Source organism: Dinoponera quadriceps, unplaced genomic scaffold, assembly GCF_001313825.1.
Source record: "Dinoponera quadriceps isolate SergipeBrazil2010 unplaced genomic scaffold, ASM131382v1 scaffold1527, whole genome shotgun sequence".
Taxonomy (NCBI): Eukaryota; Metazoa; Arthropoda; class Insecta; order Hymenoptera; family Formicidae; genus Dinoponera; species Dinoponera quadriceps.
This window is the reverse complement of record NW_014555734.1, coordinates 284,705-312,698: the sequence shown is the minus strand read 5'-3', so window position 1 is coordinate 312,698 and position 27,994 is coordinate 284,705. Positions and strand designations below refer to the sequence as shown.

At 32.5% G+C, this 27,994-nt stretch overlaps 3 protein-coding genes across 7 annotated transcripts in view; 2 read left to right on the top strand and 1 right to left on the bottom strand.

Annotated features, from left to right (window-relative positions):
* LOC106745302 (serine--tRNA ligase, mitochondrial) overlaps nucleotides 1-4,685 on the top strand; it is a 6,958-nt gene extending 2,273 nt beyond the window's left edge. For all 4 annotated transcript variants that reach the window (XM_014620791.1, XM_014620792.1, XM_014620794.1 and 1 more), the window contains exons 2-5: nucleotides 565-685; nucleotides 3,176-3,903; nucleotides 3,973-4,140; nucleotides 4,319-4,685. In XM_014620791.1, the coding sequence (XP_014476277.1) occupies nucleotides 623-685; nucleotides 3,176-3,903; nucleotides 3,973-4,140; nucleotides 4,319-4,655 (1,296 nt within the window). In that variant the 5' untranslated portion in view covers nucleotides 565-622 and the 3' untranslated portion in view covers nucleotides 4,656-4,685. The remainder of the gene's footprint in view (nucleotides 1-564; nucleotides 686-3,175; nucleotides 3,904-3,972; nucleotides 4,141-4,318) is intronic.
* Nucleotides 4,686-5,101: 416 nt separating this feature from the next.
* On the bottom strand, nucleotides 5,102-8,585 carry LOC106745303 (protein krasavietz). The gene is made up of 8 exons (XM_014620796.1): nucleotides 8,457-8,585; nucleotides 7,811-7,882; nucleotides 7,453-7,733; nucleotides 7,024-7,328; nucleotides 6,155-6,398; nucleotides 5,858-6,077; nucleotides 5,626-5,787; nucleotides 5,102-5,554 (listed from the first exon to the last, which is right to left on the bottom strand). Exons 2-7 carry the CDS (start codon nucleotides 7,869-7,871, stop codon nucleotides 5,636-5,638), a joined length of 1,263 nt encoding a protein of 420 aa, XP_014476282.1. The 5' UTR covers nucleotides 7,872-7,882; nucleotides 8,457-8,585; the 3' UTR covers nucleotides 5,102-5,554; nucleotides 5,626-5,635.
* A 476-nt stretch (nucleotides 8,586-9,061) lies between these two features.
* On the top strand, nucleotides 9,062-27,276 carry LOC106745301 (vacuolar protein sorting-associated protein 18 homolog). 2 transcript variants are annotated; one of them, XM_014620789.1, is made up of 19 exons: nucleotides 9,062-9,426; nucleotides 9,559-9,661; nucleotides 11,499-11,682; nucleotides 11,963-12,300; nucleotides 12,442-12,489; nucleotides 16,299-16,488; nucleotides 18,025-18,146; nucleotides 18,226-18,441; nucleotides 18,539-18,655; nucleotides 18,743-18,855; nucleotides 18,928-19,039; nucleotides 19,346-19,528; nucleotides 20,096-20,413; nucleotides 20,514-20,649; nucleotides 21,463-21,684; nucleotides 21,916-22,067; nucleotides 23,608-23,705; nucleotides 23,869-24,180; nucleotides 26,610-27,276. In XM_014620789.1, exons 2-19 carry the CDS (start codon nucleotides 9,581-9,583, stop codon nucleotides 26,671-26,673), a joined length of 3,006 nt encoding a protein of 1,001 aa, XP_014476275.1. In that variant the 5' UTR covers nucleotides 9,062-9,426; nucleotides 9,559-9,580; the 3' UTR covers nucleotides 26,674-27,276. The 2 variants fall into 2 exon arrangements, with proteins under 2 accessions (XP_014476275.1, XP_014476276.1); XM_014620790.1 differs by lacking the exon at nucleotides 12,442-12,489 and having other exon boundaries at nucleotides 9,063-9,426.
* The last annotated feature ends 718 nt before the right edge of the window (nucleotides 27,277-27,994 follow it).

Genomic DNA, 27,994 nt, shown 5'->3' with positions numbered 1-27,994 from the left:
ATAAAAGATTGAGTAGTATTGCGAGGGATATGATTATCTTTTTTAATAGGAACATTGAATTGTCTTTTGATTGCTTATCATATATATATATATATATATATATAAAACAATCCAAATAATTGATCTTACATACAAAATAGTTTTTTGTATTTTTCTTGCAGAATCTTTTATGCACACGGATAAATTCGTTGAGTTTGTTGTTAACTTTATATTATAAACAGTCGCATTTTTTTGAAATAGTACACATTTGTTAAAAATACAACTGTCATATACGGTGAAAAATCTTTTTCTAATGTATTTAGGCTTTTTTCGGTTGATTATATTACCATATCAGAAGAAAATATTTTTAATTGTTCGAAATATAAAATTCAGTGGATAATTGTTATAGATTACTAGATTTTTTGTTATTTCTTATTATCCGTTTGTTTTATATAACTATGATGAGGAGGTTTAATTGAATTGATTAATGCGATTAATCAATTTCGTTGAATCAATCGTCGATTAGATTAATCAGAATTTCGTGAAAGTCATCCCTTTAATATAACTTTCTCGAACTTTTGTTAGAATTTTCCGTTACTCGCACGTATTTGGGACAACACGAACGGTATTATTCTTCCTTAAAATGAAATTCAGGGAACTGTTCAAGCAATTCTGTAGATTACGGCATTCTTGGCTACAGACGTTGGTACGTAATTTTATATATTGCTTCCAGTAAAAACAAAAGATCATTAAGGTTTGTTACATTGCAACGTTAATCCGATTTAGCAACTGTAGTTAATGAACTCTTGCATTCAATATTCCTTTAGATCTAAAAATATATTCCAATTAAATATACTCCAATTAACACGTTCGCTGCCATGCTCCTCAGGCATATTTCCTTCTACCAAACCGCTAGACGTGCCCTCCGCTTTATTGACAAGCCAAGGGTCCAAATTAACGCGCTTATACTACGGATTAATTCGTGCTTTGTACAGGAGATCAGTAATCAACATACGAGTATACTCATAATTGGCAGCGACCGTCTTAAGAGCTCACTATTTATGGTTGTTACTAAACTAGATTAATATTGTTATTGCATGCGCGCACACACACACACACACACACACACAACACTTTTGTATATTAGAATAACAAGTGGAATCGATTGCTATAAGCATAGAGAAAATAAGCATAGAGAAACCTTAAAAAAAAAATTCATTACATTTTGCAAATGCATGGATGTGCAATGATTAATATCAACAATCGATTTCTCTCATAATATTATGTAAAAAAAAATATTAAAATGATGTTACCAAATAGATATTTTATGAGATATTTCATATCTTTCTCATACTAAAAAAATATCAACATGAAAAGTAAAAACTCGAAAAGTAATCGTATTTAGTTTACCTTACCTTAGTACTTTTATACATATAATGAACAAAAGAATCGATTTGTGTTAAAAAATTATGATTCTATTAAAAAAAAAAATGACCTTAAATTATTCATTATACAGCGAAGTTAAGGTCACCGTCTTATATCCCCTTCCACATCTTACAATTTTTATCATAAATATCTTCTCATGTTTCCACATTTTTCGAAATATTTGCCTGTTGAAATTAAAGTGAATCACCTTGTATATACCTACCCAGTAAACATCACCCAATAGTAACATAACATTAATGTTATAATTTCTCACTCAACAACGTAATTGTTACATAACATACACGTTACGTTTCATTTACATTGTTAAGTGGGAAAATTATAATATTGATGTTATGCTACTGTTAGTTGGTGTTTACTGGGATGTACAAGATATATTAGAAATTATAATAGAGCTACTTGTCAGACATGTTTTTCGAAAAAAATGCGCATTTTCTTTAGAAATATTCTAGACAAAAGTTATAAGGTTTTAAATGACGAATTACATAGCAGTTTAGTATAACCTTGAATAGTATTGTTAAGGTCACATAAAGATCACTTTGACATTTTTTTAACGAGGACCTCCATTTTTTATTGGATATTCCTGTGGCTTATCTTGAGAGCTTTTCAAAACACTTTAATAAATAATTTTTTCATTAAGTACTTTTCGAGTTATAAGACTTAAAAGTTACAGTACCGCCGGCATTAGTATTACCCAAAATGTGTCACATGAAGGTTATATAGTTGAATTTATACCTCTGTTTTGTACGTGTGTCATAGCAGAGATAAGGATCCCTATGGTTCGTCATTCCTATAGTATTTATTGACTCCAAATCCTTTCTCTTATGTGTGTGTGGTTGTGTATTAGTACACATTAGATAATGCTGTTACCAACAGTATTGTAATTTTCAAGTCTTATAACTCGAAAAGTGCTTAATGTAAACTTGTTTATTAATATTTTGAAAAACTCTCGATATAAGCTATAGGAATATCCAATAAAAAATGGAAGTTCCTGTTTAAAAATTTCAAAATGATCTTCATATAACCTTGATAAGACTATTCGAGGTTACACTAAGAGTAGTATGTAATGTATCACTTTACAACTTTTGTTTGGAATATTTTTCAAGAAATTGCAAATTTTTTGGAAAACATGTTTGTCAGTCGTTTTGCTACACTCTGCACGCACACATACACGTACAGTTTTTAATGTTGTATCAACATCATGGAAAAGTACCGAATAACGTTTCAATATCTTAAAATATTTTTACAATATTTTCGAAAGAATTATTCTGTAATTTTATTTTAAATATTTTTTTTTAATATGAAAATGCGTAAAAAAAAATATATATATATGTCGTAGGGAAATGATAAAAATGGTGGGGTGATTAGGGATCTGATTAAATTTCCATTTTCATCATTTCCCTGCGACATATATAAAATTAACATTTCAAGGTATTGATCTAATATCCTTTGTTCAGTGGATTTTTATTGTCTTTTTTCCTCTAAGTTGCTTGATCTTTCTTAACACATTCATTGCCAATCACGCGATATCGCGTGATGCGAGTTCTCAACGGCCGATTCTCCAAACGGCCGATCACGCGTTATCGCGTAATAGATATTTAAAGTACATAAATCCTATGTACATAATAATAAAAGCATATAAATAATATATTAACTTACTTTGACCACAATAAAAACTAAATAAAAAAAAAATACGAAATTCCAATTTTCAGCTTGGCAATGAACGTGTTAATAATAATGATGTTTACGATAGCCCGCAGGAGTACCAGGAAAAATTGGTGCTAACACGAAACTGTGTATACCAGAGCCTGAATACAATACAGATTTCTTATGCAATTCCACGAATCGTGATACTGTTCTAAATAATATAAAAAAGAGAAAGAGTTTCGGAGATATCGACAAAGTTCTCGAATTGATGGATAAGTCTGAAAAGAGAGAATTATTCTCGAAGGAATTGAGTAAAATACCAAATTGTACACATCCCGCGGTACTTGAATACGGCGACACGCCGAAGGTTCTAAAGGAATGCGGTAAAAAGCCAGAATTCGATTTTGAACCTCGAGAATTCTCGGAACTTGCCAATCATCTGAGATTGATAAGAACAGGATTAGGACCTATCGCCGGACAAAGAGCATACATGCTCTTGGGAGACTTGGCACAATTGGAAGAAGCGTTAGTCCATTACACAGTGAAGAAATTGCTGCAGAATGGATTCGAATTGCTATCTGTTCCCGACATCATTCCCACTGAACTAATCAAGAGGTGTGGGTTGTTAACAGATGGCGGTCGTACCCTTGTATATAATCTGGATGCTCATTACGGAGACGATTATAGCTTGTCCGGAACCGCGGAGATGGCGTTAGCCGGTAGAATGGCAAACATCACGCTCTCCTGCAACGAATTACCGGTGAAATTAGCCGCTGTTAGTCGATGCTACCGCGCGGAGATCTCAACCAGTATGGACCAAAGGGGAATCTATAGGTGGGGCAAAAGCACCAAGAAGTATTAAACTCGACAAGGCCACTTTATCTTTTCATTCGTTTATAACAGGGTCCATCAATTCACTAAAGTAGAGATGTTTGTTTGTTGCGAATCACACCAATCCGAGGAAGCGTTCGATGATCTTCGAAATGTGCAAGAAGAGCTGTTCTCGTCACTGGGACTGCATTTCCGGGTAATGGACATGCCTCCAAACGACCTGGGTACACCTGCTTATAGGTACAATAATCGAAGAGGTTATTTTCACGAAATTCGTCTGAAAAATAGATAAAAGGACAAGATTAATATCATGCGTTCCATAAAGCCTGTGAAAATTTTGTAACACACATTTTTTTTGTTCTTGTTTAATACAAGCGTATCTTGCAACTACCCTCTTACGAAAAGGTGAGTGTTTCAGAAAGTCAGATATGGAGGGCTGGATGCCTGGAAGAAAGATGTACGGCGAATTGTCCAGTTGCAGTAATTGCACGGACTATCAGTCGAGACGACTCAACATCAAACATAAGACCAAAGATGGTGGCACGACTCATGTGCACACGCTGAACGGGACCGCTTGTGCGATACCTCGCATGCTGATCGCATTATGCGAATCTTATCAGACGAAGCATGCGCGTATCACCGTGCCGGAGAGCCTGGTGCCTCTGATGAAAGGTAAAACGCTCATCAGGAAGCAACCGGTCGCGACTATGAGAACTTATAAGTACAAACAAGATTTAAGTGAAAATGATGTTTAAATATAATAACAATAAATTACGACCATCGTATCATCATTGCGTTATTCCAAAGATACTTGCAGATTGAACAAATTTTCTCAGTTGCAACAAATCGTGCGATAGTGGATTTGGTTTTTCGACGAATTTTGCAAGCATTCTACGAATGCATTTATGGTCAGATTTTATATTTAAGATCGTCTCAAATTTATTTTTAGATACCATACGTTTCATTGGCCACTAAATATCTGAAGATGAACACGATCTTAAATATATAAAATCGGACGATACAGACTTATAAATTTCTTTAGTTGGCCTAGAAAAAGTATTTTTTTCTTTGACTGAAAAAAACCTCGTACCACTTTAATATTACCTCGATGTAACATGATATGCGTTGAGATTCTCCTTGGAAAAATTTGTCCATTCTACTTGCAAGGAAGTTAGGATTCACCAAAACATCGGGCACCAAATACTCTACCTGACAGTATATTTTCTATAAACTAGTACAATATTATCATACAAAGAAAGAGGGATCCGAAAATTGTACGTACACGGGGATAAAGATTTCTTCCTTCTTTTTCTTATAGTTTCTTTGTTATTCTCTGTATATATTTTTGTAGCGGAGTTATAAAAATGTAACACAAAATATTTTTTCTTAAAGTAATACAATTTAAAGACGTTGCAAATTTACAGTTCATCTTTCACACTGATAATTGGGTGTTAGTTTATTGACGATTTAAAAATTTTCTATTTTCTTGTACCTGATCTCCATCATACAGTACCTAACATTGACTTATGTTTTATTTATAACTTTTTTTTGTCAAATGTTCACGTGTCTTTTACGATTGATATTGAATTGTTGACCCATTTTAAAAATTCGGGACTATGTCAATTTTTCTTGTTTCTGGCAATGATGCGTCCTTCTGTTGAAGGAAGTCGCATTAAGAGACATAATTAATTACATATATAAGAGAATTTCATTAATAAAACTTACTCGAATGCTTTTAATCCTCCTCCTCTCCTGATTCCGATTCTTCCTCAGCATTTTGCAGCCATTCGACAAATTTCTTCATTTGGTCCAAGAAGAGCATTTTACCTTTGACTGAGTGGCCCTCCTTGTACCATTTTAATATTACTTCCTCCGATACAACATCCGCTGCAAAGTCATACGTTTAGTTACATTGATAAAAATTTTAAACACTTTCCCGATGCACGTGTCAACATACTTTTATAAAAGAGTAAAACAATCTTCTGGAAGACTTTCATAAAGTTCATGTTCTCATAACAGAACTCCTGGACCTTGAGGATAAGCGCGAGTTCAGATCTGGCAGTGGTTGTGAAAGCACCGAACAGTGGAGTGTAAATCTTGAGATGTTTCAGTGCTTGTTCAGCGACTAATTCTTCTTTTTTATTCCATTCGGCTTGTCCCATTACAACAACCCAGATCTATAAACGGGAATAATCGGCATTCATGTCTTATGAGTCTTAAACTGTACATTAAAAAGAGAAAATTTTAATCTTACCAAACCAATTACTTCATGTTCAGGAATGCCGCTCCTTTGCGCCATTTCTTTGAGATCGAATATAATGTCTTTCATTGGCCTATTATCCGCTAAATCGTCCAAAAGAAGTTGCTGCAGATCCCGCTTGGCTTCCTGGCTTGCCTGAGCCTTATGCAGCTTCACAATATCAGCTAAGCCTACTGCCTCGAATACAGATCGAAAATGTTCCTCCGTTCGTTTATTTGGTGGTACAAATTCCATTAGTCTAAAATAATTACACAAGTAGAAAATAAATTAATATACAAAGTAATAAATAATAACAATGTAACTCAATCGTTTATAAATTGTATTATAATATTGTTATATTAGATTAATACAAAAGTTCGCTTTTTAATAAAAAAATCCATGTAACATTTATTTATTTTAAAGTACAATCAATCATGTGCCATGTTGTTCAACAAACCTGCCATCTCTTTGGTAGCTATATTATTCTACTTGTTGGAATTGAAGGATTTTTAAGCAAAGAACCAATTAAAAACATTGGCCTGTATTTTGAACGCGCTTACAAAAATGTTAGCACGTTAACAAGCCAATTTAGTAGTTCTGAATAGAAATTTTATTATAAACATACGTAATTATCGATTTTTTTTTCTAACAGAGCATTATTATCACCATGTTTAGAATAAAAGTGAAAATGCTCACATTTCTTATCTTGTTAGCACGTTAACATTATCGTAAGAATGTTCATCACATCATCAATTTTTACGTCAATTCAAATACATACTGTGTACTGATATTTAATTGGAATCGAACTTTTTGCTATCTTCTTTTATATGTACATTCATCTTCAAGGAAGTTATATTTAATATTTACAGCTTTTTGTTACATACCTTCCTTCGATACCTCCTTTCTTCAGAGCCGTCATTAAACTGGATAAACCTTTCTCCTGCTTCCAAGTGACAAAAACCTCTAAAAGAAAGTCCAATGCCAAGTTGTCTTTGACCAGGTGTTCGTTGATCAGTACTGAGAGTACTGTAGGTGGAACAGAACTGTTTGAGATCCATAATGCTGTCATTCTAGCTAATTTGATGCGTTCTTTAGGTGAAAATCCTTTTATGAATACCAAGACTTTCTTCATCTCTTCTTCAAACATTTTTTCCAGGTATTTATATCGTCGCATGAGTTTGATAAAGACCTGTTTATTAACAAACACACACACACACATATATATATATATATATTACCCAAGATCCGAAATTTTTCTTCTAAAACAATATAATTATGAAGAATAGTCGATAAACTTGTCCTTTAATATTTACCTGTTCAAAATTCCGCATAGAATCCATATCCTCTGGCTGCTCGAACACGCATGCACTGGTTTTAACTGGTTTGTCACCATCTTGAGCAATAGAACCACCAGGAACCAAAAGACCTCCAGCTATCAAAATGTCAAATAGTACTTCCCCGTATCGACGATAGTCTAACTTAGAACCAGCCGCGTCCAAATACTTAGAAATTGCTTCTAGGTCGTTACCAGCTTTTTCCAAGCCAAGCAAAACTGCATCACGAAATCCTGTTGGATCGTACTTTTCTCTTTCATCTATCAACAATGGCTATGTTAATCAGATATCCTTGAGAAATTTTGCATGTTTTCAATATATAGATAATTATTTTTACCTCTTTTTCTGGTCTTTATACGTTGACCTGATAATATCGGTTTTTCTATTTTTTGACTCATACAATACCCTTCTGGAAAAAATAAAAATTAAGATTTCAGCATGGGTGAAATATAATGAAGATGTCTCATGTATGTTTTATTTAAAAGCATTTTTTTCTTGGGAAATAACCAATAAGTTGTAAAAACTTGCAAAACGTGCTCGGGCATTGTGAAAGTGCATATGATTTGAAACTCCAGCATATTGCAAGAGATTTTCCCTCCCCTACGATTCGATCTATTAATATGCAAGTATGAGAAATGTGAGAGGACAAGCGTGCGATGGTCACAACGCGCCCCGACACTTGACCTCAAAGTCCATTAAATATGATTCGTAACAAATGGCGGCATTGGGACTCTTCTGCGCGTCGTTCCGTGCCATTATATTGGTCGCACCTTAAAAACACACACGTCACGCGCGCGGATTACGCACGTAATGCCAAGCGGCTGATTCAGAGGTTAAGATCGCGCGCGCGCGACGTATGGACCATGATGATATGGCCGAGGCCATTAAATATTGTGGAAAACCGGTCGAGCAAGTGCGTGACGTAAGCGACTGATTCGACGATTTCCCGGCTCGCAATTTTCCTCGCATACCGCATTACTTACTTTAGAAGCACGTAACCGTAGAACCACTCCTGTTATCCAGACGAATGCGACCTACGTAAGATGTTGCAAGGAGGGACTCTGAGCACTTAAGGTCAGCGAAACCAAAGAGGATCCGAACAGAGAAGAAGAAACGGTTAATAGGTTGTAGATGGACAAACAGATTACCAAATTCTTACATTCCTGCGCCACCTAGCGGAAGATGTAAGGCATAAAGTTCGTGGTTGGTTGCGTTCAGTAGAAGCATGAACAAACTAGTAAGTCCAGTTTTCATAGGCCCATATTTTGAACTTTCTTTTAGAGATAAAGGGTGTTTTCCATTGAGTGACACAAGTCAACACAAATATCATTTTGATTGTTTGACATTCAATGAATAACAAAGATAGGATGATGCTTGTATCGACTTGTGTCACTAAATGAAATACACCAAAAAGTGTTTCTATGGCCGGCATTTATAGTCAGATCTTATATTTATGTATCGGTCTACAATAGGGTTTTAAGCCTTAAAAATTGACCAATCACAATTGATTATTCTTCTATAATTCGATTGTGATTACTTAATTTCTCAAGGCTTAAAGCATCTACTGTAGACTAGAACTAAAGCCCGTATCAGATTACGGATTGGGGATTAAGATTAAATTAAATTTGGTTGGCACTGCAGAATTAGTGCAGTAAGTTGAAGTGAGAGAACATATACTCACTCCAACTTATTGCATCATTTCAGCAGTGCAGCTGAAAAGAACAGACCAAAAGAGAATCAGCTGATATCGGTTGCTGATAAAATGAAGCATAATTTGATATCCAGTGATTATTGTATAAATATGTTTATACCTTTTGAAGTATTTTGCCATGATTAAAAGGAGTCAGTTGTATCTTAAAAATTTCGAAATTTTTAGCACATTTCTTCTGTATTACTTCGAAATATAATTGGTAAAGTTAGGTTAGGTGATTTATATATACTTAAGAAGTATATGTAAGTAATGTTATTATTTTCATTATATATATTGTATTATTCTACATTATCTTTTTATTTATGATACTAGGTATTATTAAATTCTGACATTTTAAACATGACGATTATTTTAATATTATCTTTACAATTTAGACTGATTTACTAAACAATCAAGATGACATCGATGTTTGATCAGTACGAGCAGGCTTCTCAGCGCTCCAAACAAGTGCTTGTACCACCAATTCGTCCAGATATTGTAAGTTTGTTGCTAGATATTAATTAACAATACATGTATATACACGGTTAATCACAGGATGGTTGCAACACTTTTTTTTATGAACTTTGGAACGTATCTTGCGTCTAATAAGAAAATTCATTTTTTAGTCATTTTTAGGAGATACATTTTCTTAAAACTCATTAAACAAAAAAGTGTTGCAACCATACTGTGACTGACTATGGTGTCACAGACTAATAGGAACAAGTTTCATGAGGGTATAGAACAGATTGAAGTAAACAAAAAGTTACTAAACCTTGTACTATTCTACAATCAACATATAAAATCTCCTAGTATTTTTATACGTAGAATGAACAGATAAATCGATTTGTATTAAGAAAAACTATAATTACATTAAAAAAAAAATGAAGTTGATTTTGAAATGACTTTGAATTATTGACAATACGAAGTTAAGATCACTAAATGTATACTATGTCCCTCTCCAAACCTTAAAAATTTTGTTTGAAACGTTTTTTATTTTTGTTATATTAGGGTGTTTCATTTTAAATGCCCCCACTCTGTATATAAACTAATCTAATCATTAAAAAAAATATATATTTAATAATATTTTAAAAAATAATATTTTTTAAATATATCAATAATTTAAATATTACAAAAATTTGATGAAATGCATAGGCGCAGTGTATCACTTATACTTGGAACATTATCTTTTTGTAAATTCAATTATTGTTCCAACATTCGTTCTTATTGGCCTTATATCTTTATATGGTAGAATATAGAAAAATTTTGAACAGTACTTGGTTTATCAGGATGAGGAAAAATATAGAAACCCTGAAAATCCCGGAAAATATAAGTTCTAGAAAAGTGTTTCGGATAAAAGTTGTAGGATTCAAAATGATCTATTTACTGATCTTAGTTTGACCGTAGATAGATGACGTCGCCAAGGTCAGGACAAAAGTTGAATTTTTTAAATGTGATTCCCTATTTTTATTACCTTCCTTCCCCTATTTTTTTATTTTATATCCTTACGGTCCTTGTTGAGACGTTTTCAGAACATTATAATAAAACTTCCTTTGGTTAAACATTTTCTGAGATATTTAAAAATTTGTCATGATACTTTTTAATATAAAATATGAAATATCTCTTACCTAAAATAAAGGAGGAGGCTTCGTGAAAATAACTAATTTGGAGTAGCCGTACAAACAACTGATAATGAATAACTATGAAAATAACCGATTTTGAGTAGCCGTGAAAATAACTGATAATGAGTAGCCATGAAAACAACCGATTGTGAGTAGTTGTGAAAATAATTTATTTTGAGTAGCTCTCTAATTATTAGAGTATTTTCATTGTTTGTTTTATTTGGTGAATATCAGGCTGTCATTTTATTTAATTATTAGAGCATTTCCATTGTTTGTTTTGTTTTGAAAAGGTAGGTCCTCCTCCGATTTTGCCTTAGATGGTCTCCTCTTACGAGATATTTCATATTAAAAAATATCATGATAAATTTTAAAATATTTTAGGAAATTCTTAACCAATAGAAGCTTTATTATAATGTTCTGAAAGAGGGCTATAAAAATATGTAATAAAAAATAGAGCGTCACATTAAAAAAACTCATCTTGTCCTGGCGATGCTATCCAAGGTCAAACTGATAAGATCAATAATATATAAGATGAATAAATAGATCTTTTTAAATCTTACAACTTTTGTTCGAGATACTCTTCTGTTAAAAAAACTTATATTTTTCGAGATTTTTCGAGGTTTCCATACTTTTTTCTTACCCTGTATATAATATAATTGTTAAAGTTATAAAATAACTTTTCAGAGTAGTAAATAATGTAGTAAATAACTTGACAGAGTACAGCAGGCTTTATTCAGATGAAGTTGCAAGATGACAGCCCGATATTCACTAAGCAGAAAGTCAACTTTCTTCCATCCGACAAAATTCTTCACTTAGTTGTCAGCAACAATACAATTGTAATTGCTATGGCAAACAATATTTTACTGCGCATTGACATGAAGCAGCCTGATAAGACTGAAGGTAATTCGTAGCTTATTGTTTATTCTATTTTATCGGGGATTATATATTTATTTTTTCAACTAAATATTTAATCTCTAATAAAATATAACATGTAGATTATGCTTTTTACATGATATTTATTATTGTGATATTATTTTTTATATGCTTTTTACAAATTCTAATTATGAATACGAATATAAATAACAAACATATATCATATTAACAAAAGTGCACTCTTTATTCACAAATATTTTACATCTATATTAATAAATAAAGAATATCAGATGTTTCTTGCTCATAGAAATCGACATATCCAAGTATATGCTGACCATGAAAATGTCTGGTTTATTCCTGGATCCATTGGGCCATCACCTTCTCATAACATTAGTGCCAAGATATGGAGATAATGGTCCTCCTCCTGAATTGTATTACTTACATAGGAAGACAACAAAGCTCAAGCAGGCTAGTAAGTTCAAGGGCCACGAGATCACTGCTGTCGGCTGGAACTTTTCCAATACTTTGGACACAAGTTCAGGCTTCATTTTATTGGGTACTTCTAAGGGCCTGATTTTTGAGACAGAAATTGGATTGGAGACTGATAAAATTTTTAATACTAGTTTGGAGCAATATTGGCGTCAGGTATGCATTACGATCACGTGCACAGATAAAATCGTTATATCTCTATATTATATCTAACACATTAACTAATATCAATTTGGTTATTCATTCATAACATTAATCTCTTAATCTTTTTCCTTATCGTTTCTTTCTCTTACAAAGCTTCCGAATTATCTGCCTCTTTATGGTACAAAAGAGGTGGGAGGACTGGTGAGTTCTGCATTCTTTTCTACCATTTTTGCATATTTATCGTTTATACATTATATTGCATATCTCACATTTTTCTACCTTTTTGCGACAGATAAATTAGCTGTAAATTAAATATAATTACTAATTTTCTATCACAAAATGAAAAGATAATCATAAAAGATTCGAATACACATATATTACGTGAGTATATTAGTGATGGGCTTTAATTATATAACTATATACTGCCGGTTATCTCCACTTTTCTTATTCTCACAATAGCTTGCTTTATAATGAACATGAAACGCGTCTCCATCGCTTAAATGACAGCATCGAACAAATCGAAACATAAAATAAGATTCCGCTGGTAAAAAAAAGAAGAAAGAAAGAAATGGAATATATATCATATATCGCTTTATCAATTTTTAGCAGAATACAGAACTACTTTTAGTAGATAAAAGATGTGCATTAAAAAAAAAATTTTTTTTATTAATTTAAAAATTTAAAAAATTAACATTTTATTTTTAAATTAGCATTAAAAAAATTAACCTACAATTATCAAATAAGGACAAAAATAATTTTATAAAATATATATCTGATAATTCCATGATAAAAGACATCAACAATTGCAAATATTACACCAACAATTGCAAAGACTACAAGTTTTATGTTACACATGAACTCATAATATATTATTTAAGTTCGAGGAGGTGCTTTAAACAATGGGATCATTTCCATTACATTGTAGAAAGGCCGGTTAGCAATCCATAGTTATATAGTCAAAATGTAGAGTTCAGGCACAATAAAAGAAATAAAGAATAAGAAATTAAATGTGGAGAATTAGGAATATGGTAGTAAGAATAACCTATAGTATAATCCATTCTTTCTATTCTATTCTTTTATATCTGAGCCCTTATTCATCAATGTTGTTTAGTTTAATGAAGAATTTACACTAGGATTAACATCTGATATAATTAGGATATTGCTTTAGATGTATACTTCAAAAGGCTACATAAATGATGATAAATTTGGTTGTAAGCAACAGTTACTAACAAAGATCCAGAATTTTAGTCAATCAAAATTCTAGTTACTATTTCAACTGAAGGCTGATATTTCATTTGAATGATTTCTGCACACAGAACGCGGAAACGTTTTTGATTATACGTTAGTGATTATTTTATGTTCTAAACCTAGTTGAATATATAAGAAACTTATATGAGAAACTTGACTTCGAACTATATTATGGTTATTGCAAACATGTGTGACAATAGATGCATCGGTAAAACTTATACTTCCTCCATTTATGCCGACGGTTTTCGGTTGACAACAGTCGGGAATAAAAAATTGACTATGCTTGACCTCCTGAATCGTTGCGATGAGAAATCTCTATGCTATCTTTATTTTTAAATCATTTATCACCTTCATTTTTATTTTTAAATCGTTTTCATTTTTATTCTTCTTAAAACACACTTCATCCCACACAGCTTTATCTGAGAGACATCCTACACACATCATTTTAGGATATCACAATAACCATAGAATATCCTAAGATCTTAGATATCCTTTGGATATCCAGCAGATTCATAAGTGTCCGCCTATGTAATAAGATGTCCTATAAATATTTTAAACAACATCAAAGAATATATGAGGAAGCTCAACAAATATCGTAAAATATATTATTATGTACTCAGGTAGCACATATATATAATATGCAGGGTGTCCCGAAAATAAATATTAAAACTTAGGGAGCGTATAGGGGATTGATAAATAAAGACAAAAAGTTATAGTTTAAAGATTTGCTCGTTTTTGCTTCGTTTTGAAAGGAATCGCAGAAAAAATCATTTCTCAAAATTTGCCAAATTGCTTGTAATGACACTGACGAATTTATAAGAGAAAGATAGGAATATAAATATAAACAAAGTCAATAAAATATTGTTTTGCTATGAATTCGTCAGTTATTCATCAGAAGGCTTCACAAGTACACCTTTCACAATATGCCGCGTACATATTCTAACGTTGAATATGCCGATATGGTTTTCATGTATGATTTCTGTAACAGTAATGTTTCAAAGGCGGTGCAAAAGTATGTACATCGATTTCCAAACAGAAGAATGCCGGATCGATGAGTCATTACGTTGACGTTTAATAAGCTGCGAGAGACCGGCTCATTTTTACTTTATTGGGTACTTGTGAAGCCTTCTGATGAATAACTGACGAATTCATAGCAAAACGGCAGTATCTTGTTGACTTTAATTTGTTTATATTTACATTCTTATCTTTCTCTTATAAATTTTCCAGTGTCGCTACAAACATTGGCGAATTTTGAGATCCTTTCCTGTTTCCTTTAAAACGAAACTAAAACGAGCAAATCTCTAAGTGACTTTTTGTCTTAGTTTATCGATCCCTTATATGCACCCGAAATTTTGACATTTAATTTCAGAACACTCGGTATATGGAGTGTCCCATTTTAATCGATCACATCGATTATTTTCGCAGAGTGAGGTCTAATAAAAAAAATGTTTAGACAAAAGTTGTAGGGTATGGAGGGGGATATATGGCAATGATCTTGATCTTGCTGTATATGATCATGTTAAAGGTCATTTTAAGGTCACATCAATTTCTTGTGCTAAGCTAGCACAACTCAGATATACAATTCTACGTCGATACGAAATCTAGAAATGGTTATGGGACATAGACTGCGAGCGCGAAGGGCCGCGGTCAAGAGTAAAGTACCCTTAATATCCTTGTGCTAGCGAAACTGAAGTTTGTGTTGACTTGTGCTTTTACAAATCAGATATACAATTTGATATCGTTTGGTTAACAAATACGAATGTAAATGTTAATTTTGTTCCGGATGACCAAAATCGTTTTTTTCGTTTTATTTCTTTCATTATTATTTATCGAAGATATTACTTTAGCACAATGTTAGTACAACTTAGCACAATTAAAAAAAATTACAAAAATTGAAAAGTGGGGAGCAGGCAAAAAACCTTTTTTTAATTTTTCTCGCGCATTTTTCATATTACAAGTTTATCATTCGAGCACAATGTAGCATAAATTTAGCACAACTGTCAAAATAAATAAATTCGAAAAATGAAGGGCTAACTTCTTACAGACTATATTATAGCAATGCATTTACAAAATACAGTGAATTCTTTCTTTAAGGATTTCCTATGTTTGCTTACAGCAATTGATTCCACCTGTCATTATATATATAAAAGTGTTAAGGTGATATTATTGAAAAGTGAATACTTTATGAGATATTTCATACCATGTATACTGAAAAATATTAGAATATAAGATAAAATATCTCGGAAAATATTTACGATGATCTTACCTTAATACTTTTATATGCAGCATGAATAGAAGAATCGATTCGTGTTAAAAAAAAATCTGTATGATTTTAATAAAGGAAATGAAATGACCTTGAAATGGCTTTGAATTATTGACTACATTAAGATCACTACCTTATGTCACCCTCGAATGCTCTACTTTTGTTTGAAATATTTTTCTTTAAAATGCATTTTGCAAGAAATATTTGAGATCTTTATATAGTTCCGAACTGCGCATATACAGGATCCCATTTATATTTTATAATAGATAAATGACATTGATTTGGAACAGAAGTTCGTTTTTTAAGTGAAATTTGAAGATGTAGATTAGAAAAAAATTAACTTCATCACACAATGCTTGCTTCGATACTAAACAGTCATTGGAAAATAATAATTTAATATCTTGTTAAGTTTCAGAAATATTAATCTGTAACACTTTTAGTCATTTACCCTGTATAAAAGATATTATATGGAATATTTTTTAAAAGATAATGGTTTTAGGTATTCGATATAGGGAAAAATAGCAAACCTCCGATCACTGGAATAGAATTTCACAAACTACCAAATTCTGACAAGTATATGATAATCGTAACCACTCTTATGCGCATTTATCAATACATCGGTGCCATTGCTAATACCGAGGAAAAGCCTTTTTTGCAACAAGTGTTCTACAGATATCTGAATGCACAAGGTAAACAAAATACATAAATGGGCTTGTATTCTGAACGTGCCTACAACGACGTTAACAAGACAAAAAATGTGAGCATTCTCAGTATCGCTATTCTAGATGCGGTGATAGCAGTGTTCTGTTAAGAAAAATCAATAATCACGTATGTTTATAGCAAAATTCTTTTTCAGAATTACTAATAAGTTGATTTGTCAACACGCTGACATCGTTGTAAAAATGTTCGGAATATGGACCGTAGTATAAAGTTACGAAGAAAATATTTTTCTTAAATTCTGAGAAACACTTCTAAAGATTTTGTGATAAAGTTCAAGAAAATGTTAACCACAATTAACCCTTTGCACTCGAGGGCTCCGGAGCGGAGCCATTTAAAATTTGTCTTCAAACTCAAGGGCTTCGCTATGGAGACAATGCAAATAACTTTCAGTTCATAACATAAGGACAAAGACAAATCGTAAAAACTATTGTGTATAGGATATTCCGCTCTTGCTATTTGCATTTGAGTTTGAAGAGTTTGAAGACAAATTTTAAATGGCTCCGCTCCGGAGCCCTCGAGTGCAAAGGGTTAAATATTGATATGACATAATTGTTTTATTGGGAGTACAAATTAGTTCGGTCCGCTTTTTGTGGTCAAAAATGCATTTATTTCAGAACAAAATGAATGAACAAATTAATCAAAGTATTGTCCATCGCTGATTACTACTTTTTCCCACCTCTCAGGCAATTTTCGAATTCCATCTCGAAAAAATGTCTCGTCTTTTGAGGCGATTCAAGTTAGGAACCAGTTTTCAATTTCTGCGAAAAAAGTGAATCGATGACCTGCCAAATCGTGCTGCATCCGTCGGAACAACCAGTAATCAGAAGAAACAATGTCCGGCGAATAGAGCGGGTGCGGTAAAATATCCCACTTGAGCGTTTCCAAATAATTTTTCACGACTTTTGCGACATGAGGCCGAGCGTTATCATGCAGAAGAATAACTTCGTCATGTCTTTGCTCGTATTCCGGCCGTTCTTCTCGCACGGCTCAAACGAATCAATTGTAGCCTATACCGATGGCCCGTAATGGAATCGCCAGGTTGTAGCAGCTCATTCTTTATCTTCGAATTTTTTTGGCTGTCCAGAGCGAGGCTTGTCTTCAACGCTGAAATCACCATTCTTGAAATGTCGAAACCATTCCCTACATGATTTATCAGTTGGAGCATTGTCATCATAAACTTCTACAAGCATTCGATGCGCTTCAGCTGCACTTTTCTTCCAATTAAAGCAGAAAACTAAAACCTCTCGCAAATGCTGCTTAGTTAACACAAAATTTGACATATTCAACACAGTAAAAAACAGGGATTTTGTATGAAACTCAAAGCGATATAAATTGAATATTACTGACAGATATCTATCCTCTCTGAAACCACCGAAATCAGCTGTCACTATGAAACATTCATAACATCCAGAGCCATCTTTTGAAAACGGACCGAACTAATTTGTACTCCCAATATTTTGCTGTTACATTTGTTTGAACAAAAAATAACTACGTAATTGTTACAGAGAGCTTCAGCGAAGTGATAAGTTCTCTGCCGTATTCAAAGATGCAGTTTTATTATCCTTCTTTGGGTGCTTTACCAAAGTCATTCGGATGGTTGACCGAAACTGGTATTTTATATGCCCAGGTACAACTTTACTATTGTATTTATTTGTTTAAGCCGAATTTCTAAATAGACGAAGAATGTGAGATTATATATATTTTAGGTAGATGCAAAACCTGAAGGAAACAATGTTCTGATCAATCAGCAAATGCTGACGTGCCCGGAAACAAGTCTCATGGGCAGCAATGTGTCGCAAACTATTTCAGCGCCCTTGTCTTTCGTGTTGACGGAATTTCATGCGTTACTGTTGTACCCAGATCACGTAAAAAGCATATCGCTGCTGAGCCAAGAATTAATATTTGAAGATATTTACAATGATGTACGTGATCAATGTGATTGTAATTATCTTAACGAATTAATTATGCTGTATTGCGCGTTATTAAACACTTATCGTTTACATATGGCTTAACATTTAGGCAGTCGGCAAATTGATTGGCATCACCAAAGACCCCGCGACGAGATCAATTTGGGCTTACAGCGAGCGAGCTGTTTTCAAGTACCGAGTTACAAAAGAAGATAGGAATGTTTGGCAGGTAGAGAGAGAAAGAAGGAGAGAGGGACACAAGACATGTGAATATGATTACATCTATGAACAGATATATTTAGGTATTATATTTTAGGTGTACGTAGACAAGAATGAGTTTGAGCTTGCAAAGCAATACTGTAAGGATAACCCCGCGCATGTTGACCAAGTGCTCGTGAAACAAGCGGAAATGCTTTTCAAGAACAAAGAGTAAATTTTGTGAAATATTTTTCTGTAAAAATGTTTAACTTTCCTTACGATATTTCGGAAATGAATTTGCAGATACGAGAAAAGTGCACTGATATATGCGGATACGCACTCTTCTTTCGAGGAAATATCTTTAAAATTCTTGCAAGAATGGCAAATTGAAGCCCTGAAGACGTTTCTGCGCAAGGTTACTCTTTTAATAATGAATAAGTAACGTCCAGCAAATTTATTTCTCATAACAGATATAATTGCAACTTGATCATTTATTTTCGATAAGAATTATATTGTTTCTAATATTGCTTTATTTCAATTTTTCTACTTTTGGAGATATATTTCATATTTTTTAATTCTTCATATTCTTTATATATTATTTATTTTGTTTTTAGTGTATAAAGATTTTTAACATAATTATATATATTTACTTTTATATATTTATTTATATATACTTTATATATTTATCATATATTATATATGGTTATATATTTATTTTTAGAAACTCGATGGTTTTAAGACGCAAGATAAAACACAGATAACGATGATCGTTATTTGGGTGACGGAATTATTCATGAACCAAATGGGCACCTTGCGTAGCAGTAACACATCCTATCTTCACGATCCGCAGTACATAGAACTGCAGAACCAGTTTGACCAGTTTCTCGCTATTCCCAAAGTCGAGGTATTTTGCAAAATAAATTGACATTTCTTATATTTCTATATGCTTTTGCTAAGACAGAAATTAATTAATTTATTATCTTAACAAGAACTAATTGAAACGCGTAGGATGCGAATACTTGGCCAATTAAAGTTGACTGCAAGATGATCGTGTAAAATTTAAACTGTGGGAAGATAATAACGTCTGACACTGTAAATGCACTCACCAAGATTGTTAACGTACACAGCGAATTCATCTTCCATGTGAAGAATACTGTCGAATTCTCGAATCAATACAACACTCGGCAAGTAAGGAGATCCAAGTTTGGCTTCTGACTGAGACAATATTTTTCGCAGCACTAGTAAGAATCAATAATATACAAATATCATTCCGTTTAGGAAGTGGGTAAAGGAATTATAAGATTTGGATACATAAGAATCGGTTTGACGTGAAAAGTGGCTTTGCTATGTACGTTAGACCAAAATCTTGGCATTTACACTCTTTATTTCACATTATTATATTATTTTCCCACAATTAAAACAATGTCTTGCAGTCGGTTCTAATTGAACTAATTTAAAATTTTAATTGCAGGAGTGCATCATGAAAAACCGAAACACGATATACGATTTGATGGCAAGCCACGGTGACAAAGACAATCTGATAAACTTGACAGTAATGCACCGTAACTATGAGGAAGTGATTCGCCAGAACTTGTACAAGAGTGACTATATAGGAGCACTTGGGGTACTTAAGATTCAAAATAATAAGAATCTTTTTTATCAATTCGCTGGAATTTTGCTGCAGGAATTGCCACGACCCACGGTGGCCGCCTTGATCTCACAGGGCTCGTTGCTAAAGCCAGTTAAACTTTTACCAGCTTTAGTCTCGTGCAACAGCGATGAGAAACATGTAAAGAGCGAATTGCAATTATATTTATTTTTAGTTTTGAATGGATATTGTTCAAATTAACAAATATTGTTGATAATATAACCAAATATTATTGTGACAGGCAAAAGAAGTCATAAAATATTTGGAATTCTGCGTGTACAAGCAAGGCTCGCAAGAGCAAGCGATCCATAACTTTCTATTGTCTTTATATGCACGTTATAAACAGGACGAAGTGATGCGATATATTAGCTCTCAAGGTACGGAATCTTATGAAGAAATCTTTTCGGCCCTCTCCGTTAGTCATATTGGTTTTGTGACATCATAACTGAGAAATGACATGCTGTAAATTTCTTGCGTTATATTTTATTTTTTAGTTTCTCCTGAAAAACATAATGATTTCGTAATCCTGAAATCTGCAAAATGTACAGAAAATTGAGATCTGGTTGATATGTCACATAGAATTACAAAATAATTTCTGAAATAACTGGTCATTTTTCAGCTATTTTAGCTATCACGGCTGCTTAAATAAAAAAAAAATAAAGCTATATAAAGCGCACTTACCGCATGTTATTTCTCACTTATAACGTCACAAAACCAATATGGCTAGCGGGGAATGCCGAGCCTTAAGGACAGGAATCGGCTTAATCGAGCCAATCTGAGTCAAGAAAAATTTGGGCACCTGTAATGAACTTATTCGGAATCGATCGGAATCTTTTAGTCATTTCCTAAATTTTCTTTTGTATTTTATAGGGTATAATTGAGCGATTTCTATCGGAATCAATTCCGAATGAGTCCATACGTGTTCTGGTGATATATTAGTACAAGAAGAGTACATCAACTGTTTTTTAATATAAGATGATTATATAACATATTCTACGAATTGGTTACATGTTACATTGGGTACATGTATTATTTCTGAAACTTATGAAAATGCTTTATTGTCAATAGGTGACTTCTGACTGAACGCGCAGTCGGGGTAGAATTCAATTTCACATTCGTCTAATTTGATTTACCGCAAATTATTCACTGGAGAGTATTTTTGAATTAATTTATTGATATTATATTTCCAGGCCAAGATATCAGTATGGTGCACTATGACGTGCATTATGCATTAAGATTGTGTCAGGAAGTTAAATTGATGGAAGCCTGCGTGCAATTGTCAGCTTTGCTCGGTTTGTGGACTACTGCTGTGGATCTCGCGCTTACGATCAGCGTGGATCTTGCCAAGCAAATTGCTGCCATGCCATCCGATCATGACGACGAATTGAGGAAGAAACTTTGGTTGAAGATAGGTAACTTCGCTATCTGCTGTTAATTCAGAATTAATTTTCGTAACTACGTCGAGGAATCCGATTCCCGTGAATCTACGAATATATTTAGTCATTTAATATTTTAAATAAAAATATGATTTGTTACAAATAATTTTTAATCCCTATTCTAAATAAATATGACTTGTTACAAATAATTTTTAATCATATCATAATGTTTAATCATAATTTTGAATCATATTATCTGTTTTATAGCCGAACATGTGGTACGAGAAAAGGACGACATACAGCAAGCAATGGAATTTTTGCAACATTGCGATCTTGTAAGGATAGAAGATATCCTACCCTTTTTCTCAGATTTCGTCACAATCGATCATTTCAAGGAAGCTATTTGTAATTCTCTGCAGGTAAGGATTAAAACCTTCATTGAGCCTAAAATCGTACGATCGGATTCCGAATTGGATTTTAATTATTGATTTCAATTTTTTGAGCGCGGAACACTTCAAAGTTAAATGATCATTGAGAAGAGAATATTTTGGACTGTTGTAAGTTAAATTAAAGAAATAATTTTTTCAAAAATCGAAAACAATGTATCCAGGCAATAGTGAAATTTTATTTATTATTATCGCTAAGACACATTAATATAAGTATACATTGCAACAATTGATAACTATTGCTTGTGTGAGAGAGTATAAAACATAGACATCTATATAATAATTAGACTGCTAATTCGCATGAAATATAAGACTTAAAAATATAGATATCATCAGATATGATATCAGATATGAGAGTCACGTCTATGATTAGTTGAATATGATGTCTACATCTACAAGAGCAAGTAAGCACATGTAAGCATTGACTTACATATATTCAAACAACTAGATATAAATTCCTCTTATTCAATACATATGCGGGTGGCGCGCGATTTTTATATCTCTATAATTATTGCGAATATCGTTAAACAATATAGGAATTATGTTTATTTCAATCCGTTCTATATTCCCATGAATTTTGGTAAGGTTGCTCTGGGACACCCTGTATATATATATAAAATAAATTATTTTTAGTTTCTATTTTTATTCATGAAAAAAGGTAGTTAGCAGTCTAATTGTTATATAAATGTATTGTTATATAGATTCGAGGTATAAATCGAAGAAATTCGTCAGACACATATATGCGTCTATTATATTCAAAATTGATATTTATTATTCTATATTTTTAATTTTAACATAATTTTGGTACATATAGCTACTGAAAGTTCAAAAATAGTCGAATATCTCGAAAACAATTAATTTTGGAAAAAAAAATATTTCACGTCAGACAAAAGTTGTAAAGTTTAGATAGGCGCATTTAACAACCGAGCTTATTTAATCTTAATATGGCCAAAATCAGATCAACTTGAATTTTTTAAATAAAATCATATGGTTTTTTTTAGCATAAATCGATTTCTCTAATCATTATGTGTATAAAAATACTAGAATAAGATAATTAAAAAGTAAATACTTTCCAAGATATTTTATATCTTTTATTTTAATACTCCGTGTAAAAATATCTTTTAAAATATTCACTTTTTGATAACCTTATCTTGTTACTTTTGTACTGATTTTGTGTGTGTATGTGTTTGTGTGGAGTGTGTGTGTGTGTATGCGTGCACGCAATTTATTATATATATACAGGGTGTCGCAAAAAAATGTTATCACACTTCACGTAGTTCGTTATAAACATTGAAAGCAAATTGTATGATATTTTATGATATTTAATAAACACTTTATAAACAATCAAAGTATAATAAAAAAATATATACATACATACATACATACATACATACATACATATTCTATCATATAACTAAAATAGATATGATTTTCAAGGAAGATAAAAATTTAATTTTAAACAATAAGAATTCCTTTATATATAAATTTTTCTTTTATCTTTTTAATGTAACAGGAGTATAATCAGCATATACAGGATCTCAAAGAAGACATGCAAGAAGCCACAAAAGCAGCGGAACTAATAAGAAAGGACATCCAAGTCTTTAGATCCAGGTACTGATGGGAAACTTTTTCGAAATAATTTATCATTTTGTATAATTTCTTATAAATAAAAGTGCAAATTGAATAGTTATTTTAACGTTATTTTAACGTTATTGTACACAATATTATGTTAGAATTTTGACTTCCGATCTAATGGTAAATATATTCTTTTTAGATGTACCTTCGTACATGCAAGGGATGCTTGTAACACATGCGAGGTGCAATTATTATTGCGACCGTTCTACGTGTTTCCTTGCGGCCATAAATTTCACAGTGATTGTTTAGTGGCGGCATTGACGCCGATGTTATCCATGGATCAGAGGACGAAATTAGCGGATTTACAACGACAGCTTACGGCGATTTCGAATCGGCCCGAAGATACTACGTCAGTGGCTTCTGCATCCTTATCCACAAAGGATCAGATCAAAGCAGATATTGACGAATTGATCGCGTCGGAGTGCCTCTATTGCGGAGAGCTTATGATAGAGTATGTTTGACTACTATCGAATAATTCTGATTTTAAATTTACTGGTTAGCATTAAAGGGAATTTCTAAATGACGAATTACTAAATGACGAATTTCTAAATAACGAATTTTTCGGTGAACTTTGATATTTTTTAAGTTATTATTTTGTTTAAGTTATTGAACTTATAAATTGAATTTATATACATATTTAACGTATCATGTAGTATTCAACATATCACGTACATGTTGATTTAATCCATCGGTAGGTCAGGCATATATATTTTTATTGAGCGGCACCAACTGATTCAAAACATAAGAAATTATGAATTAGCCTATAATCGTGTTAATTAAATAATATTTTTGAATTTTTGTAAATCTTTATATTTCATAATTCAAATGTTACGTTTCGTTTCTTGTTCTGTAACGGTGGATACAATTGTAGTTCCTCAATTTATCTCAAACACAAAAATCCAAGAATTTTTTAATCTATATGAATACAGCTATCCTGAACTAAAATAAACGAAAAAGATTTAATAAAATGAATATAACATAAAACAAAATGTTTGACTTTTCTTGTCGAACTTTTGTTTTAAAATAGTCGCCATTTTATTAAATTTATTTTTTAGTTTATTTTAGTTCATGCGAAAGTCATATTCATATAGATCAAAAATTTGATTTTTGTGTTTTAGGTAAACTGAATAACTACAATCTTATTTATCGTTACGGAATAAAAGATGTACAAAATAGTTTGTAATATTTAAATTATGAAATATGGAGAGAGAGATTTATAAAAAATCATCAATTTTATTTAAATGTATACAGGATGTCCTATTTTAATTTCTCCAGACCTTTTTTTTTCGAAAAATATACATTTTCGAAAAAAATATTTCACACAAAAATATCAGTAGGGACAAATGACATTTGCTTGACCTTGCGATGACTTTGAGAAGCGTGTTAAGGTCAACGTAAAAATCTTAAAGAGAACTTTCTATTTTTCATAGCATATCCTTTTAACTGACGTTAAAACGTTTCCGAAACACTGGTTACAAACTTTTTTCCATAAGAACTTTCCCAATTATGGTACTTAACACGTTAACTGCCACGTCAGTCGCCAGTGACTGACACTGAACTTTCTGTTTGGGCCGCGTCAGTCGCCAGTGACTGACAGTATAAAATAAAACGGATCCCCGGCCGCAAATCGATTTCCACGAAATCTTATCTAGCGGGCCAAACGATAAGCAAGACAAAACAAACTTGGCGCTATACGTGTTGAATGAATGTCTATAAGCATTTGGCCCTGCATCGAGTTTCAATCTTAGATGTGCGCTTGGCATTACTATACCAGTGCACTTCTAAGCAGCGCGCGTGGCCTGACGGAGATTTCCTCCAAAATGCGCGTGACAGTTAACGTGTTAAAAGTTACACTATTGCCAGTATTAGCATTATTCAAGATGTACCGCGTGGACGTTGCATGGTCGGATTTACACTTGTTTTGTGTGTGTGTGTGGAACCATATCATGTAGTCCTTATCTCTGCTGACACACACGCACGCACGCACGCACGCACGAAGGTTTGGAGTCATTAAATATCACGGGATTGGCGAACTGTGGAGTCTTTATCTCTGCTGATACACATACACGTACGCACGAAGTGTAAATCTGACCGTGCAATCTCCATGCGGTATACCTTAGGTAATGCCGGCGGTAGTATAATCTTCACCTCCCATAACTGGGAAAATTTTTATAGAAAAAAGGTTTATAATCAGTGTTTCAGAAACGTCTCAATATCAATTATAAAGATATACTATGACATAAAGTTTATGACATAAAGATATGCTAAACATAAAGTTCTATTTAAGATTTTTGTGTTGATCTTAACGTTTCGTAAAGTCAAGCAAATGTCAACATTATCTGTCCACCTTGATATCCTACAATTTTTGTATGAAACATTTTTCTCAAAAATGCGTATTTTTCGAAAAGAAGACCTGAAGAAATTAAAATGGTGCACCTTGTATAAATAAATATGTTTATCAAACATTATAAATTTGATGAAATAAACAAAAAAATATCAAAAGTTCGCCTAAAAATTTGTATGCAGGCAAACATCTTTTAGTTTGTTGAAATTTACCATGTAATATATTATGCGTATTTGTTTCATTGTCATGTAAATTATTTCCGAAAATAGATGTATGTGTATTTTTGATCTCACAAATTCTAAAAGTTCATAAAATATCTGGTACATTTAAATCCTAAAATTTTTAATTCCATGTTTTTGAATTTCGAAAATCTGATATTTTTAATCGTAATAAAATTCTAAAATTTTTATATCTTACAACGTATATAATTCTGAATTATGAAATATTGAATTCCAAAATTATATATTTAATTATATATTTTGAGAATAATTTTGTAGCGTGATGAGAGCTGACATGATGATGGATATTTTTTGCAGATCGATAGACAAACCATTCATTGAGGAAGAAGATTACGAACGCGTGATGAAAGAATGGGCGTGAGAAGGAAACTTCTATAGAAAATGTGATAGAACGTGCTTACTTTCTTGGAAGAAGCCAACTCTCAAAATTTATCTTTTGAAGCTTAGCATACTTTCCAAAAAATTTTTATTATAATTTTTATAAATATTATGAAGAAAGATCATGGAACATCGTATTTTAGATCTTAAAATGAATTTAGCTATACGATTATCATGTAATTCTAGTTATTGTAGTCATAGTAGATTTAGTATTCCAGTACTTGGACTCATTTATCTTATCCCCTTATATATTCTATAACTTACAACTATGTCGTTATCGTTATATCGTCGTTGCGCAGATATAATTCCTTGTCCACAACCTTGCTTTAAGATATCAGCAGTAATCACATTGACCAACCACGATCTTTTATTAGAAGAATAATTGTGGTTGGTCAATTTGCTTGCTGCTTACGTCTTAAAGCAAGATTGTGGACAATGAGATAGGCTTTAAGCTATAAATACTAAACCAGAAACCATGTCTTAATATATTAAATATCCCTTGTCCACAATCTTGCTTTAAAGTGTAAGCAGTAAATAAACCAACTACGATCGATTATTATTCTAATAAAGAACTGTGGTTAATCAATTTGATTATTCTTTACGTCTTAACCCTTTGAAACACATTTTTCCTCCCATTTATTTTTCATCAAATTTAGTATCCTGAGATTTTTGGAGTCGCTAAGGCATTGTTTGAAATGCAAGGCGGAGTCTTATCCTGGATATAACCGCAGTTTTCACTCGTAAGAAAGTACAAATACGTAACCTCAAATAATTATATGTTATTTTTTCCTACATTTAAAAAAATATGTAAATGTTGTAGGCTACCGAAGGATGTAGATATAAGGCGTAAATGGTTGAATATACTTCAACTACCTTTGTATTTTGAAGTGAAAACAGCATATATTTGCAGTGATCATTTTAGCAATGACAGTTTCTTTGAATTGGATGAAGAAAAATGTATAGCTATATCGTCGTTGGCGCGGCAGCCAATCCCAGCGCGTGACTAGAAAGAGACAGATAGGACCCTCGGCATCCATCTCTCTCTTTGCCTCTATGACTTCCACTTACAGGCTTGTTCCCTCTATTCTTATATCTCTATGGTATTTATTGAAACAAGCATCGGTTCAGCGATTGCAACGCCATCTGTGTGTCAGACCGGGAACTTATCAGCCGATGTGTTATAGAGAAAATGTAGGAAGCACTAGAAATTTCTCTATCCGGCAGCCAATCGGCACAAAGCTCATCGTACGACAATGTAATTCCAACCTGAATCCTCTATTAGGCTAGCATTAAGGGATAAATTT